Source organism: Temnothorax longispinosus, chromosome 7 (assembly GCF_030848805.1).
Source record: "Temnothorax longispinosus isolate EJ_2023e chromosome 7, Tlon_JGU_v1, whole genome shotgun sequence".
NCBI classification, from domain to species: domain Eukaryota; kingdom Metazoa; phylum Arthropoda; class Insecta; order Hymenoptera; family Formicidae; genus Temnothorax; species Temnothorax longispinosus.
In genome coordinates this window covers 7,412,236-7,426,389 of record NC_092364.1, presented here as the reverse complement: position 1 = coordinate 7,426,389, position 14,154 = coordinate 7,412,236, and the positions used below count along the sequence as shown (strand labels likewise).

General features: G+C 50.7%; 3 protein-coding genes across 12 annotated transcripts in view; 2 read left to right on the top strand and 1 right to left on the bottom strand.

Annotated features, from left to right (window-relative positions):
• Positions 1 to 14,154, bottom strand: part of LOC139817036 (fatty acid synthase-like) — a 76,795-nt gene that overhangs the window by 38,035 nt on the left and 24,606 nt on the right. The window lies entirely within an intron of this gene.
• Positions 5,820 to 7,105, top strand: LOC139816407 (uncharacterized). The gene is made up of 2 exons (XM_071783893.1): positions 5,820 to 6,604; positions 6,685 to 7,105. Exons 1-2 carry the CDS (start codon positions 5,820 to 5,822, stop codon positions 7,103 to 7,105), a joined length of 1,206 nt encoding a protein of 401 aa, XP_071639994.1.
• Positions 7,958 to 12,850, top strand: LOC139816406 (uncharacterized). Its single transcript, XM_071783892.1, has 4 exons — positions 7,958 to 8,082; positions 8,210 to 8,384; positions 8,466 to 8,693; positions 12,701 to 12,850. Exons 1-4 carry the CDS (start codon positions 7,958 to 7,960, stop codon positions 12,848 to 12,850), a joined length of 678 nt encoding a protein of 225 aa, XP_071639993.1.

Genomic DNA, 14,154 nt, shown 5'->3' with positions numbered 1-14,154 from the left:
AAGGCTCGTTAATCAGAGAAAAGGAACTTATTTATTAATCTAGCTCGTTTGTACAAGAAGCTGGGCAAACAGGTCCGAACGAGACGGAATCCCAGAGCGTAATCTGACAGGCGATATTTGTAAACAACCGTCGCTAAGGACGATTCGTGACTTCTCGCTACGGGGCGACTCGTATGAGCGCACGGCACGGTCGTACAGCACGAGCGTAACAAATATATATATATATATATATATATATATAACGTTGTATCTAATTATTAATGTTATTTTATTTTTTATATTTATTATATACTGTGACGTGACATTTGTCACGTCCGCCGCCCAGGCGATAGCTCGGCCGAGGGGAAGGTCAGGGATGGCGCCTCGACTCGGGTCGAGGAAGGGCTACCCGCGTTAACTAACCTTTTCTTAAGAAACATTCCGTAGGGATGACAGGTGGTGCCGGAGCGGGGGATCACGACCCGTTGTAACGGCGATAGTCGCGACGAGGGACAAACGGGCGCTCGGAGGACGCACGACGGAGTGGTCGGCCGACGGGCGGGCCACCGGGACCCGCCGCTGGAAAGCGCCGGGAATGCCTCGCCCAGCGTAACACGGCCCCGCCGCAGCATGAACACGGGTGCGCCACCGCGACTGCAGCGCGGGTGGACGACCCACACACTCACCCGACGGCGCCCCAAGGGCCGAGCGGCGCCGCCACGGTCTGATCAGCCGGGCGGAAAACCGCGAGGGGCCCGCGCACAACCAGCAGTCGAATCAAATGTGCCGCGGGAAAATGGCGGAAATCGTCTGCAACGTCGCGAACAGGGCGACGCACGCAACCAATCGGCGGGGCGGAAGAATTGCGAGCTTGAGGGCGCAAGTGCGGGGGTCCGGCGTGGTCCCGCCGAACCGACCGCTCCTCACTGTCGATCTAGCCGCGGACGAGGAGCCACCCTTGGAGGAGCGCCCCGACGCCGCCGAGCAGCAGCGAGCAGCAAATTGTGTAAGATCTCCACTCCGGTGCTGCCTATTCATTGAGGGCTCGATCTCGGTCGCGACACGGTGCCGGAAAGGCGTATATCGAGTAGATTACCGTGTGAATCGGCCTGATTACGTGTCGTACTTAGCTACCGGCTCCCGCCGTTGTGGATGCCGGGAAGATTATCGCGGCTGCTTGTCGGGATCGCGGGCACGTGGCCGGCCGAGATCGTAGCCAGAAACAGTACAAGCCCTACTCGAAAACTTGCGTGAGATCGGCAGTCAATTCGCGTATAGCGTCGTGTGCGTCTTGAGAATATTGTGTTTAGTGTTGCGTATTACGGTATATTGTCGCGTGTCGCGTACGGAAGTCCCGTGTGCGTGTCGGGAGGGACCGCGCCGGGCTCCTTTTTGCGTATGATTATCGCGTTATTGTCGCGTTTCGCGTACGGAAGTCCCGTGTGCGTGTCGGGAGGGACCGCGCCGGGCACCTTGGGGTGCGTTGAGGTGCATCGCGGGCCTCGCGGATATCTTGCGCCGTGGGTGCGGGCGAATATCGTCGCGTTTGCCCGCCTAAGAATCTCGCGAGCGCGCCATTCTGGCGTTGCATACATTGTCGTGCGTGCGGGTGAGAATCGTTTGCGTCGGGTGTGTGGGAATCGCCGAGCGTTCGGGATCCGGAAATTAAGACGTGGGCAGATTGACGTTATCGCGGGGTCGCGCTTAGGATAGAAAGCTTCGCTCGCGAAGGGAGCCTCGCGTGCGTGAACATCACGCACTTCGCGCGTGCGGTAACGGCCGCCCCGAGTACCGCGGTAATATCGGCCATTTGAGCGGGATCCGGCCTTGGTTTCCCGATACGATTTGCTCGGTGTGTTTACTGAATGAAATATATCTATTTACTATTGTTTATTACCGGGCTTTATTTCTGTGTTGCTTGCGTTACGCTCCTTCTCCACCTTCATCCCTTTCACGCGGAGCTACGCCCTGAGCTTGTGGCGAGATTAAGGAGGAGAACGTTATCGAGACGTGGTGCGCGTCTATAATCGCACCTGGCGCCCAATCAAATGGTATCGCCCAAGATCTAAGATACGGGAATTTCGGTAAGAGAAGTGACTTCGTTATCCCCTTCGAGCTATCGTCCAGTGGTCGGCGGATTAATTTGTAGCCGCGCTCCCTCGGCCAGCGAGACCGAGGGAAATCGGGTTGCAATACAGATTAGTTATTTGTGTAAAAAGTACGGGAAGTTGAGAATTAGACACGAGTGAGGAGTGGACAAGGCGAGTGCGATCACCCGCACGAGTGTCCAATTTTCTACCCGCACGTGTTACACACCCTATTTTATATTACAAAGTACGTGGAAAATGGCCCATTGCGCACGCGCCATCTGTGCCACTTTTCACGCACGTGTGATATAAATATATATATAGCTTTTTCGCCCGCGCTTTGCGCGGGCTTAAAAGCTCTTCCTTCTTTTCCCCGAATAGTAATATTTACCTCCAAGAAAATTAAAAAAAAAAAAAGGATTTTTTTTAGACAATTTTGTATTAGGTCTCCTTGTCCTCAGGCTCAGACCCCTTCCCAAAACTCTCTACGATCTAAGTTAGAGTATCTTGAGATAGTATAATTTAGTTACTCTAATATATGGCGGAATTCACACCTCTCCCTCATGGGGGAACCGACGAGGGACCACCCGCTGGGAAGGAGATGGAACAACCTTCAGCAATGGAGGTGGAAGAGGAGATAAAAAGTACCTACAATGAGGTACAGAAAGAAATCGCGAAGAGCGGAATGCTAGCAGCAGTGCGCCCGACCGTACAGGGCGAGAGAAAGATTATTGATCCTGCGGTGCCCGCGAAATCTAGCGAGAACAGTGAGGAACCCCCAAAGAAGGTTGAGGGTTCCACAATGAAGGATCGTCTAGCACGAATGCTAGTAAAGTGCGTAGTATAGACGTAGTATAGTATAGAGGACAAAATGAGGGTGATGGAGGAAGGCGTTGTAAAGAGGCTGGCCCTTTAGTTAGGCAAGGGAGAAGAGGGAGACACGAAGGCTCTTCCTCAAAAAACCCCTGCGAACAAGGATGAGAAGGCCCAGGAGATCGCAAAGAGAAGCGGGAGGGCCGGTAGGAACAAGATCTTGCTAGCGAGGAAGGAAGCGACGTACGGGATCTCTTCCCAGACGAGGAAAGGGCCAGAGAGACAGAAGGGTGCGGTCTCAAAGGCCCAAATAGAGAAAGGAGGGATTTCAGCCGATCAGCAGTCTACTAAGCCACTGTGGACACAGGTAGTCGGAAGGAAGGCCGGACAGGAGAATAATAAAAAAAAGGGAGGAACGGCGAAGCCAGGGCCGAGCGGGGCAAAGAAGGATAATACTTCTCCTCAACAGCAGCAAAAAGCGCCGAAGAGAAGGGTCCCGAAGACCGCAGCGGTCACCTTCACGTGTCCCAAGGAGACATACGCCGAGTGTATGAGGCTCGTGAGGGACAAAATAAAGCTTCAGGACTTGGGGATTGAGAAACCCCTAAATGTGCGTAAGACGGTAACGGGGGCCCTAAAACTGGAGGTGGCCGGACAAGAAAACGCAGCCAAGGCAGATGCCTTGGCTGCGAAAATGTCAGAAGTTCTGGCAGGAAAGGAGGGAGTCAGGGTAGCTCGACCGACACTGACGGCGGAGTTACGCATTAGTAACTTTGAAGAATTCGTCTGTGAAGATGAAATTAGGGCCACCCTGGCGGCGAAAGGCGGCACCCTCCCGGCAAGAGTGACGCTGGGACAGGTGCGCAAAACGCCCAACGGTTTGTGCACCGTTTTTGCAAGGTGCCCACTAGCGGCAGCTAACACGCTGGCCAAAGAGAGGAGAATGGCACTGGGGTGGGCGAACGCCAAAGTGGAGTTGTTGGAAAAACGCCCGCTCCAGTGCTATCGGTGCCAGGAGACTGGGCACACTAGGGCTACGTGCCAAAGTGAGGTCGACCGCACCGGAGCATGCTACCGGTGCGGTCAGACAGGTCATCCGGCCAGAGTGTGCACGGCTCCCTTTAGGTGCGATGTGTGTGCCAATAGGGGGCTGCCGAGCGACCATCGAGTAGGAGGAAAATCCTGCTCAGGTGGGAAAATGGCTAAAAAGAAGGCACTCCCAAAGAAGGGAGCAACGAAGGCCGCGGAACCCGATAGTGGGAAGGCCGTGGCTAAGAAAGAAAGGACAGGGGCGAAGGGGAAACCCGGAACCTCAAAAACATTTAAGGGTAAAACAAAATCCATAGTTGTCGGGAACGAGATCGTGATCGGCCTCAATTTAAAGAAGGTCGATCACCGAACTGGAAATCCAGGGACCTCCAAAAACACGGAGGACATGGAGATAGAGAAGGAGGGGTAGGAGGAAGGGGTGGATTTTTCTAGAATAAACCATGGAACAGCGGAACCCATGGACGTAGATGAAACCGCGAATGCGGACAAACCAAAGAAGGTGGAGAGGAAGGACTCCGACGGGATGATATAAAATGTCCCTACGAGTCCTTCAAGGAAAACTAAACCACGCCCGCGCTGCACAGGACATGTTCGTGCACACTCTGGCAGAGCGCGGGTGTGGCCTAGAAATTGCGGCGGACCCTACAGGGTCCCGGCAGACTATCCCTGCTGGGCCGTGGACCGTGGTGGCTTCGTCGCATTGGTAGGACGATATGGAGGACGCTGCCACAATCCCCGCCGTGTACTAGGTGCGCAACTAAGTTTCCGGGTTTTTTTTATCAATAAAAAATGAAAAATTTCAAGAGAAATACAAAAAATGGCTTATTCAAAGTATCGTCCCTCGCTAACTATACATTTTCGCCATCTCTCTGGCAATACATGAATACCGCGACGATAAAACGACGCGTCTTTGGACCGAAACCATTTATCCAACCAATTTTGCACTTCTTCGAAATTGGTCAAGTGTAGCCCAGCCAAGCCATGCGCCATCGACCGGAACAAGTGATAATCGGAAGGCGCCAGGTCTGGCGAATATGGCGGGTGCGGTAGCAGATCCCATTTCAGCGTTTTGATGGTGTCCTGGACGATGGAACTGCGATGGCACGGAGCGTTGTCGTGCTGCAATATCACTCGTTCGTGTCTCGTGTACCATTCTGGCCGTTTTTCGAGCAATGCATGGTTTAAATTGGTCAGTTGTTGTCGGTAGCGATGCGCATTGACAGTTTCGCCCGGTTTCAGCAGCTCATAGTACACGATTCCTTTCTGGTCCCACCAAACGCAGAGCATTGTCTTCTTTCCAAAACGATTTGGTCGATGTTGATTTTTCACCAGGTGAAAGCCACGATTTTTTGCGTTTGGGATTCTCTAAATATATCCATTTCTCATCGCCAGTAAACAATTCGATGAAGAAAACTCTTTCTTTCATGCCGCAAAAGCAAAAATTTCGGAAGTGGCTCTTCGATTTTCCATCTGTCTCTCAGTCAACTCATGCGGCACCCATTTTCCTTCCTTTTGAATTTTTCCCATGGCATGTAAACGTTTGGAAATACCTTGGTGAGTCATGTTTAATGCCTCCGCAAGTTGATTTTGTGTTTGCGTATCATCTTCATCCAATAACGCTTGCAGATCGGCGTCCTCAATTGTTTTTGGTCTTCCGGAGCGCTCCTTGTCCTCAGTGTCGAAATCGCCACTTCTGAAGCGTTTAAACCAATCTTCACAGGTAGTTTTTCGATGGTGCATGTTCGCCGTAGGCCTCCTCAAGCAAATGACGTGCTTCAACTGCATTTTTTTTCAAGTTAAAACAGAAAAGCAAAGCTTCCCGCAAATGCTGTTTATTTGGCACAAAATTCGACATCTCCATTGTTAGAAAAAATATTTTTGCGTTGCGATATGTATTGGTATAACGACTGGTTATTGTTAACAGATGTCCAAGCTATAACTTCAGACAACTTCAAACATTTAAATCGAGTACATGTGTTATTGGTGCCATCTATGTGTGAAACCCGGAAACTTAGTTGCGCACCTAGTACGCCGTTAGAGGCCGGCGAGAGATTTGTGGCAGTAAAATGGGGGCTCATCTCCGTGGTGGGAGTATATGCCCCTCCGAGGTGGGACCTGGTCAGGTACAAGCAGATGCTCTATGAGCTGGAAGTGTGCGTTAGAAAACGCTTGCCTGGTCGGGTCATGGTGGCGGAAGCCTTCAACGCGAAGTCTACGCTATGGGGTTTCCCGCGCACCGATGGGAGGGGCAAGGCTTTGGTTAGATGGGCGGCGGGTCTCGGCCTGATGCTTCTAAACACGGGCCGAGAGAGCACATTCGTGAGCCGGCGGGAGACGTCCATAATCGATTTGACATGGGCCAATCCCCCTCCCGGACGCGAGGTGAGCGATTGGAGGGCGGTCACGGACCAAGAAACGATGAGCGATCATCTCTACATAGAGATGACGGTCCGGGCCACTCCTCCGGAATTGCTCACCTGCCGCCGCAAACTAGAGAAGGGGAAACGGAGATGGGCCCTCAAAAAGGTAGATAGGGACTTATTTGAGGCTGCGATCCTAGGATTGTCATGGAGGGACGACGGCTCAGAGGAGATGGGGGACGTGGACGAGGCAGCAAAGGGGCTGATAAGGGTCATGACACGCGCCTGCGACGTGGCCATGCCCCGGCTGCGCAGGTTTCCCCCTCCCGAAGAGCTGCTTACTGGTGGACGGAGGAGATAGCCGAGCTCAGGCGCTTCTCCGTCCACTGCAAAAGGAGATGGCAGAAGGTGCGCGCGGGTAGGCGCGACGCCCTGGAGGAAGAGGAAGCGGGGGAGGCCTGGCGTGCCGCCCGCCAGAATCTCTCCCGAGCAATTTTCGCGGCCAAGGAAAGGGCATGGAAGGAGCTTCTTGCGAGCGTAGATGAGGATCCATGGGGGCGCCCGTATAAATTAGTTCAGAATAAACTGAGACCATGGGCGCCCCCGCTAACAAAAACACTCGACCCCCACTTCGTTGAAACAATCGTGGGAACGTTGTTCCCCATCGGAGATGGAGGACAAGTCCTATTCCCGGGTTTGCCGCCCTGGGAGTGGGACGAGGAAATGGGGGTCAGTGAAGAGGAGCTCGCGAGGGCTCTCCGCAGGGTCAGGAGAGGCAAGGTTCTTGGCCCTAACGGAATACCGGAAAGAGCCTAGAACTTGGCCGCGGGAGGACTGGCCGGCAAAATGCGCAAGGTATACACGGCGTGTCTGCGCGCCGGTCGGTTCCCCAGTATATGGAGGGAGGCCAGTCTTGTGCTCCTGCACAAAGCCGGAAAGCCGGCGGATTTCCCGTCCACATATAAGCCCGTGTGCCTGCTGGACGAGGCGAGCAAAATATTCGAAAGAATAATTGCCGAACGCCTCGTCCGGCACCTCGATGAAAGAAAAGGAGGTGGTCTTTCGGACAACCATTTTGGCTTCCGTGCGGGTCGATCAACGATCGACGCAATCAAGCGCGTCCTTGCCCGCACGGAGGCCGAGTTGGAGGCGGGGAGGGTAGTGATGGGCGTTTCCTACGACGTGAGGAACGCCTTTAACTCCCTCCCCTGGCCGGTAATAGGGAAGGCGCTCGTAGACTTTGGCGTCCCTCCCTACATAATCAAGGTCGTCTGTGACTACCTCCTGGGAAGAGGATTCACGTACGCAAACCAGGACGGGGTCCTGAGGACTAGGTTCATGGGCTGCGAAGTTCTCTCGGGATACGCCGATGACGTATACCTGGGGGTCAGCGGGGAAGGCTGGCAGGAGCTGAAAAGACTGGCCGACGTGGCAGCGGCTTGCGTGGTGCGCTCTATTGAGAGGCTGGGCTTAGAGGTGGCCCCACAGAAGACGCAGGTAACTGTGTTTTACGATCGCAAGGCGTCGGGGCCGTCTCCGGAGGGGCTCAGCCTCCATATAGAAGGTATAGAAATTCCGACCACCCCTTTCACGAAGTACCTAGAAATGTAGCTAGACGGCACAAGAAGCTTCGGCGAACACGTTGCTCGCGTGGCTCCGCGGGTCGAGATGGTAGCCAATAACTTGGCCCGGCTACTGCCGAATATAGGCGGAGCCAGCGGCGGCGCGCGTCGCCTCTACGTCGCGAAGGTCCACTCGGTGCTGCTCTACGCAGCACCGATATGGTGGGAAAGGTGGGCAGAAGCGTCCACCTTAGTAGGCGAATGGTGGCGGCCCAGCGCATGATTGCGAACAGGGCCGCCAGAGCCTACCGGACCGTTTCGCACGTGGGGGCGACAATCCTCGCCGGGGTTCCCCCAGTCAATCTGATCGCCGAGTCGTACGCGAAGCGGTACGACGACAGGCGGTCAAGGTACGACTGGGGATTGTCACCGTCCCGGCGAGGATAAAGGAAGCGCTGAGGCTTCGCGCTGCAGAGACCTTCCTCCAAAGATGGAAGACTTTCTTGGAAAACCCAACATTGATGGGGAAAAGGGTCAGAGAGGCCGTCCAGCCGGTACTCGAGGGGTGGGTGGGGCGTAAGATGAATAAGAATCTTACGTTCCACGCGTCACAGATAATAACAGGCCATGGCTGTTTTGGCTATTATCTGTGGCGCATCAGGAAGGAGCGCACCACGCGCTGCCACTATTGCCCGGAGGAGGCAGACACGGCGCAGCACACTTTAGAATTTTGCCCGGAATGGGAGAATGAGCGCCGTGTCCGGGAAACCATGGAAGAGGACCTCTCCCTCCCGACGATCTTTGAAAGGTCGGTCGGAGAGGGGGTGGAGGAAGCGAAAAGCGTTTGTCTCCTTCTGCGGCGAAGTACTGTCGCGGAAGGAAGCGGACGAAGGGATTCGAAGGAGGGAAGTCTCCCCTCCTTTAAGCGACGAAAGTGGCGGAGACGAAACGCCAAGACCGAGGCCACCGCCACCGCCGAGAAGACAATGGCGTGCCATCAGGCCGCGAGACGCCCCAAATGTGGAGGTGGAATAAAACAATGATGGGAGTGGGGGGATGGCACTCCCCGACGGGGGCGTTCTTCCTCCTCACCTTTTCCCTTCAGCCGACGTAGAGTTGAGTGTTGGAGATAGGAGGGAGTGTGGAGGGGGGAACGGGGACCGCCACTGTGTGACGGTTCCCCCTCCCTCTCTATTCTTTCAAAGTACACGGGTAGGGAGACGGGATGCCTCGGGACCTGCGCGCGCGCGGGCCCCCCGCCCTCCTGGGCTGCGGACGGAGTATGATGGCTTAGTCCGTGCTCTGTCCGTCCGCGGGTGTGGGGGCGGGGCCGGTACGTTGGGCTCGTGAGGCATTGGGCCCGTCAAGTCTGCGCGGCAGACATCGCGACGCGGTCCGGAGGGGGCTCGGGCGGGGTCTCTATGGGGTCCCTGTCACTAGTGCTCACTCCGGGGCGTGAAAAGGGCAAGGGTGGGGCTCGGGGGGTTGCCCTCGAGTCCTGGCCCTGCCTGCTCTCAACGAGGGGGCGCGGGGGGGAGGAGCCCGTCCCTCAGGCGACGGTCACTCCTCCCCTCACCCGCCCGAAGGGTGGCACGTGACCGGGCTTTGTCACGCGTCACGACTGGTCCTGACTGGTTGCTTCGGCGCTCCCCGAGGGACCAGCACCTCCGGAATGGGGGGGTAACGGGTTGGTGGGTTCCCCCAGCCCGTCACAAGTTAGACTCGCGAGGACGCCTGAGAAAGGCGAAGTGGGGGAAAGCATGGAAGAATGCTAGCACGATATCTGGCTTCTCCCCTCACACACTGTAAAGGGAACTTGTGGGAAGTTTTAGCCGGTAGGCTATGCTTGCGCGATGCAGCGCTGAGGGCAGGCTCGGGGGACTTCGGTCCCTCGGAGCGACCCTCGTAACGGCGGTACGCGCGGGCGTAGAATCCGGCATATTTCCGGTCCCTTGGCCCGGAGGGGGTAAGAAATTTTTAGAAGATTTCCTCCCACAAAAAAAAAGTTGTTCTAATATATTTGAAAACTGTGAGAGTAAAATAATAATATTACAAATTAAATTGATCATTAAATTCTAAACGCAACTGATGCTCATAAACATTCTTTCCCAGCAGACCTTTTCCCCTCGCTTTGACCCTTTCCGAAAACCCTCTACGGACTAATTTATTAGACAATGTTTTTTTTCCGAATAGTAATATTTACCCAAAAAAGATTTTTTTTTTTTTTTTTTTTTTAAGGACCTTTTTTAGACAATTTTGTATAAAAGCCCTTTTTTATTTTTTTAATTTTTATTTTTATTTTCTCATATTAATTTATTCTTCATCGACCCTGAAAAATTAGACAAATTTTGGCACCGGTTTCCAGAAAATTGGTCTATTAATGAATGAGTATTATAGTTCGCAGTCAGACAGACAGGCATTAAAAAACTTTTGGAACCAATTTTCCAAAAAATCGATAATGATGCGGTTCTCAAAATACGTCTACGGTCTAAGTTAGAGTATTATGAGATAGTATACCAAATTTAGTTGTTCTAATTTGAAAACTGTAGATTTGCATAGCCGACAAACATACATACATTTATTTATATATATATATATAAAGATATATATATATATATATATATATATATATATATAATTTGGATGTGTTGTAAAAGTCATGTCCCAGAATAATGATAAAAAAGTTACTAACAAACAAAGTTGGTAATTGAAATGGTTGTGCTCCTTATGTCTCGCTTAAATATACCAAAGTTTGTCTCAATATTATGTAAGAAATAGCTGTATTGTTATATGTGTAACAATATACAAGGTAGTTTATTTTAATTAATTCACTCAAATTTCAAAAGTCGTAAGTTTAAGAAAGAAACTTTTTAGACAAAAATTGTTCTGTGTTGAGAGGATCATTTGAGGACGACCTTTGTTTGACCTTGGGTCAAAGTTAAAACACTATTTCAAGGTTAAATTAGATCGACTTAATTTTTTCAAATAGAACCCCCTATTCTTTATCACATATTCTTGTAGCTTGTAGCTGATGTTGAAACGTTTTCAAAACGCTATAACAAAGCTCTCTTTTGTCAAGAATTTTCTGATATTTTAAATTTTGTCATATTTATTATTATAAAATATAAAATATTTCATAAAGGATTCACTTTTTGATGACTTTACTTTTTGATACTTTTAGGAGCTGCACACAATGAACGAAATAAGGAACAGTGAACAAGGAATAGGGGATCGAACAGCTTAATATAAATATATGCATTATTGTGTACGTGAGGCATATAAAATATAAAATAAAATTTTATTACTGTTTTTTTCTCTCTCTTAGCATTATTCTTCTGTTCGTCTATTTAATGTTAATAAATTACATATGTTAATAAATTTCATATATTAATAATGAACTGTTCTCTATTCCCCATTCCCTGTTCCTTATTCCTTTTATTGTGCGCAGCCTCTCTTATACGTAGAATAATAAAAATCAATTATTGTAAATATGAATTATTTAGTAATAATTAACCCTTAAATGTCACACCTCTCAAGAATCTCGTAAGTTCACTGAGAGGTCTAAAAGACCCCAGCATGAAAAATGTCTCCTTACTCATTGATTTTTTTATCTTTAGTTATGACAATTTTTTCAATGTTGTTCAAGGTCTAGAGAAGAGTATAAAATGCTAATATTGTTCAAATTTTAATTTCGACATAGTATAAAAAATTAAGTAAACTGAGTACTGCTAAGTGTACACACGGGTAGGTCAATCACTCAATTATTATCAATGGGAGCATGAGCTCCATTTTTGGCAAGAACATTTGAAAACATTTCATTCTAAAGGGTCTGGGGTCCGCTGGACCCCACTGGTCATTTAAGGGTTAATAAGAAATTAATTAGTACAGATACGCAAATCAGGATGCGTCCGTGCGATTTGACGAATAAAAGCAGTCCAACGTTCACGTTGTTACTCGTGTGGAGAAATATTAGGAAGAGCGCTTTATAAATAGCAACGGCTACGCACGAATGTCGCTTATGTATAGCCGTTGTTATTATTCTCACTCCTTCCAATGCCTCTCCACGCACCTAACAAAACGTAGTTGGACTGCTCTTTCTTGTCGAATCGCACATACGCATCATGATTTGCGTATCTGTGTTAAGTAATTTCTCATTAATTATTAAGAAACTTACAATATGATTAACGCGGAAGAGGAGAAATGCCTCGCGCACACCCGGCCCCGGCCACCGGGTAGTGTGGGGCTTGCACCCACTAAAACCCCTCTCCCTAACAATTAGCACATCGGACTATAGTCACGCTGCACGGAAGACTAGAAGGTATAACATCGAACAACGCAACAGTCCACACGCCAAAGGCGCCAGGACAAAACGTAACTAGGAAACAAGGACACACGAGAGGTCAACAGGAAGGAAGAGCACTTCATCTTCCGGAAGAATGACCCCTAGTCGAATGTCCGACGCGCGACACCAATGATGTGAGGGTCCCATCCAGGGTCTGTGCGTCAGCATTTGACCGCCTCGGATGCCCCCCATGATGATAGCATGCGAGCATCCATATCATCGAGGAGCTTCCTCATTGATTGCAAGACCATTTGTCCAAGAGAGTCCATGCCCCCCCCCCCCGCAAAAAGGTCGTACACGAACCACAAGGGACGTATACGAACAAAACGTACAGGAACTTCCTCTATCCGGAGAAGAAGTTCGACAAGAAAACAAACGCGAGGTTTGCACACAAACCCGCTAGGACAAGGAAATACCCGCCATCATGATATAGGGACCCAATTCAGGTCCCGCATCCCGAACCGCCCAGAGCGGTAAAAGACAACAAATGTCGTTCTCTATCACAAGGATAAAGAGAACGACAAGAAACAAGATCGAAGACGGATCCGCTCCAAGGCCAAAGGGGACAACCAGGGGACGACCGACCGGCGCCGACCGCCACAAAGAGGCTCCAAGCAACCATTGCTGAGCAATGGTGCCAGAGCCCCGAAACAGTAGCGAGCGGCAAGCCCCGGACGGCCGACCCTAGGGAAACCCCAACCTCAGGACGGCGACTCCAAAAAAACTAATGTGTATGCAAGCATGCATACAATCCAAACAACCACCTGGCGAGGGGCAGCGGGACCGAAAGGCGGGACCACCGGCCAAGCCCGACCCAACACCCCCCCCCCAGGGATCCGGGAACATCGCTCACGCGGATCCCAGAAGGGACGAGGCCCGGGAACGACCAGCACAGCCACCCCCCAGAAGAAACCACCACCTCTTCGCAAGAAGAAACGCACGCCGCAGATAAATAAAGTTTATATATATATATAATTCTACTTAACCTAAACCTCGTCGCAGGAAGCGCACGTCGCAGATAAATAACATTTCTATATACAATATTTAAAAAACCTAACTTAACCTAAAAAGAAACAGTTACACGTCGCCGATATTTACAAAGTTTGGGTCGGCAAGATTTTGTTGCCGAATACGCTCATCCTCTTCTTTGCGAGAAAGAACCCGCTCCGCAAACACGGAAAAAGCACGCCACGCTTCACTAGTTTTACAAATCTGATTGACGACTGCTGCCAAAGTCAAGTTTTGTCCAATAATGGCGGTCCATTCACCTCGCTCGAAACTCCAGAACGGCATGAAGCTAGGGTGTGCTCCGAAGTATCGTCAGCCAAAAGGCAATACCGACATGTAGATGTTTTCTCCTTACCGATTCTACAGAGATAGGACCCAAAACATCCATGCCCCGTGAGAAGCTGGGTGATACGAAACGTCAGAAAGCCAAAGCGTCGGTCCAGCCACAAATCAAATGACGGGGAGATAACCTCTCTTGTTCTCCTACCAGCCAAGCCATTGTCGCAGATGTGCAACCATTGCTCACGCAGGGTGCACCACTCCGATTCTCTCACTTCCGAGGGAGAATCAATGGTGGAAGTACCATTCTCCTTTAACTCTTGTAAACGTAAGTATGTGCGACTCAAAAAATCCTCATACATATGTAGTGGTGAGATCCTTGCTAGTAAAGTCGCAGCTTCGTACGACACGGTACGATATGCCATTATGGTGCGCAATGCTGAGAGTCTGAGTACTCTTCTCATGATCCGCTGTTGGTTTTCGGAAGATAAAGCTTGGCTCCAACAAGGGGCCGCGTACAAGGCTATGGAGAAGACAACTGTGTAGTATAACCTGCGTTTGCTTTCTATTGGTCCTCGTAAATTGGGCAAAATGCCGCACAACGCCCTACTGACCCTGGAGACTTTTTCAGCAATATATTTTATGTGTTTGCTGAAGGACCATCTTGGATCCAA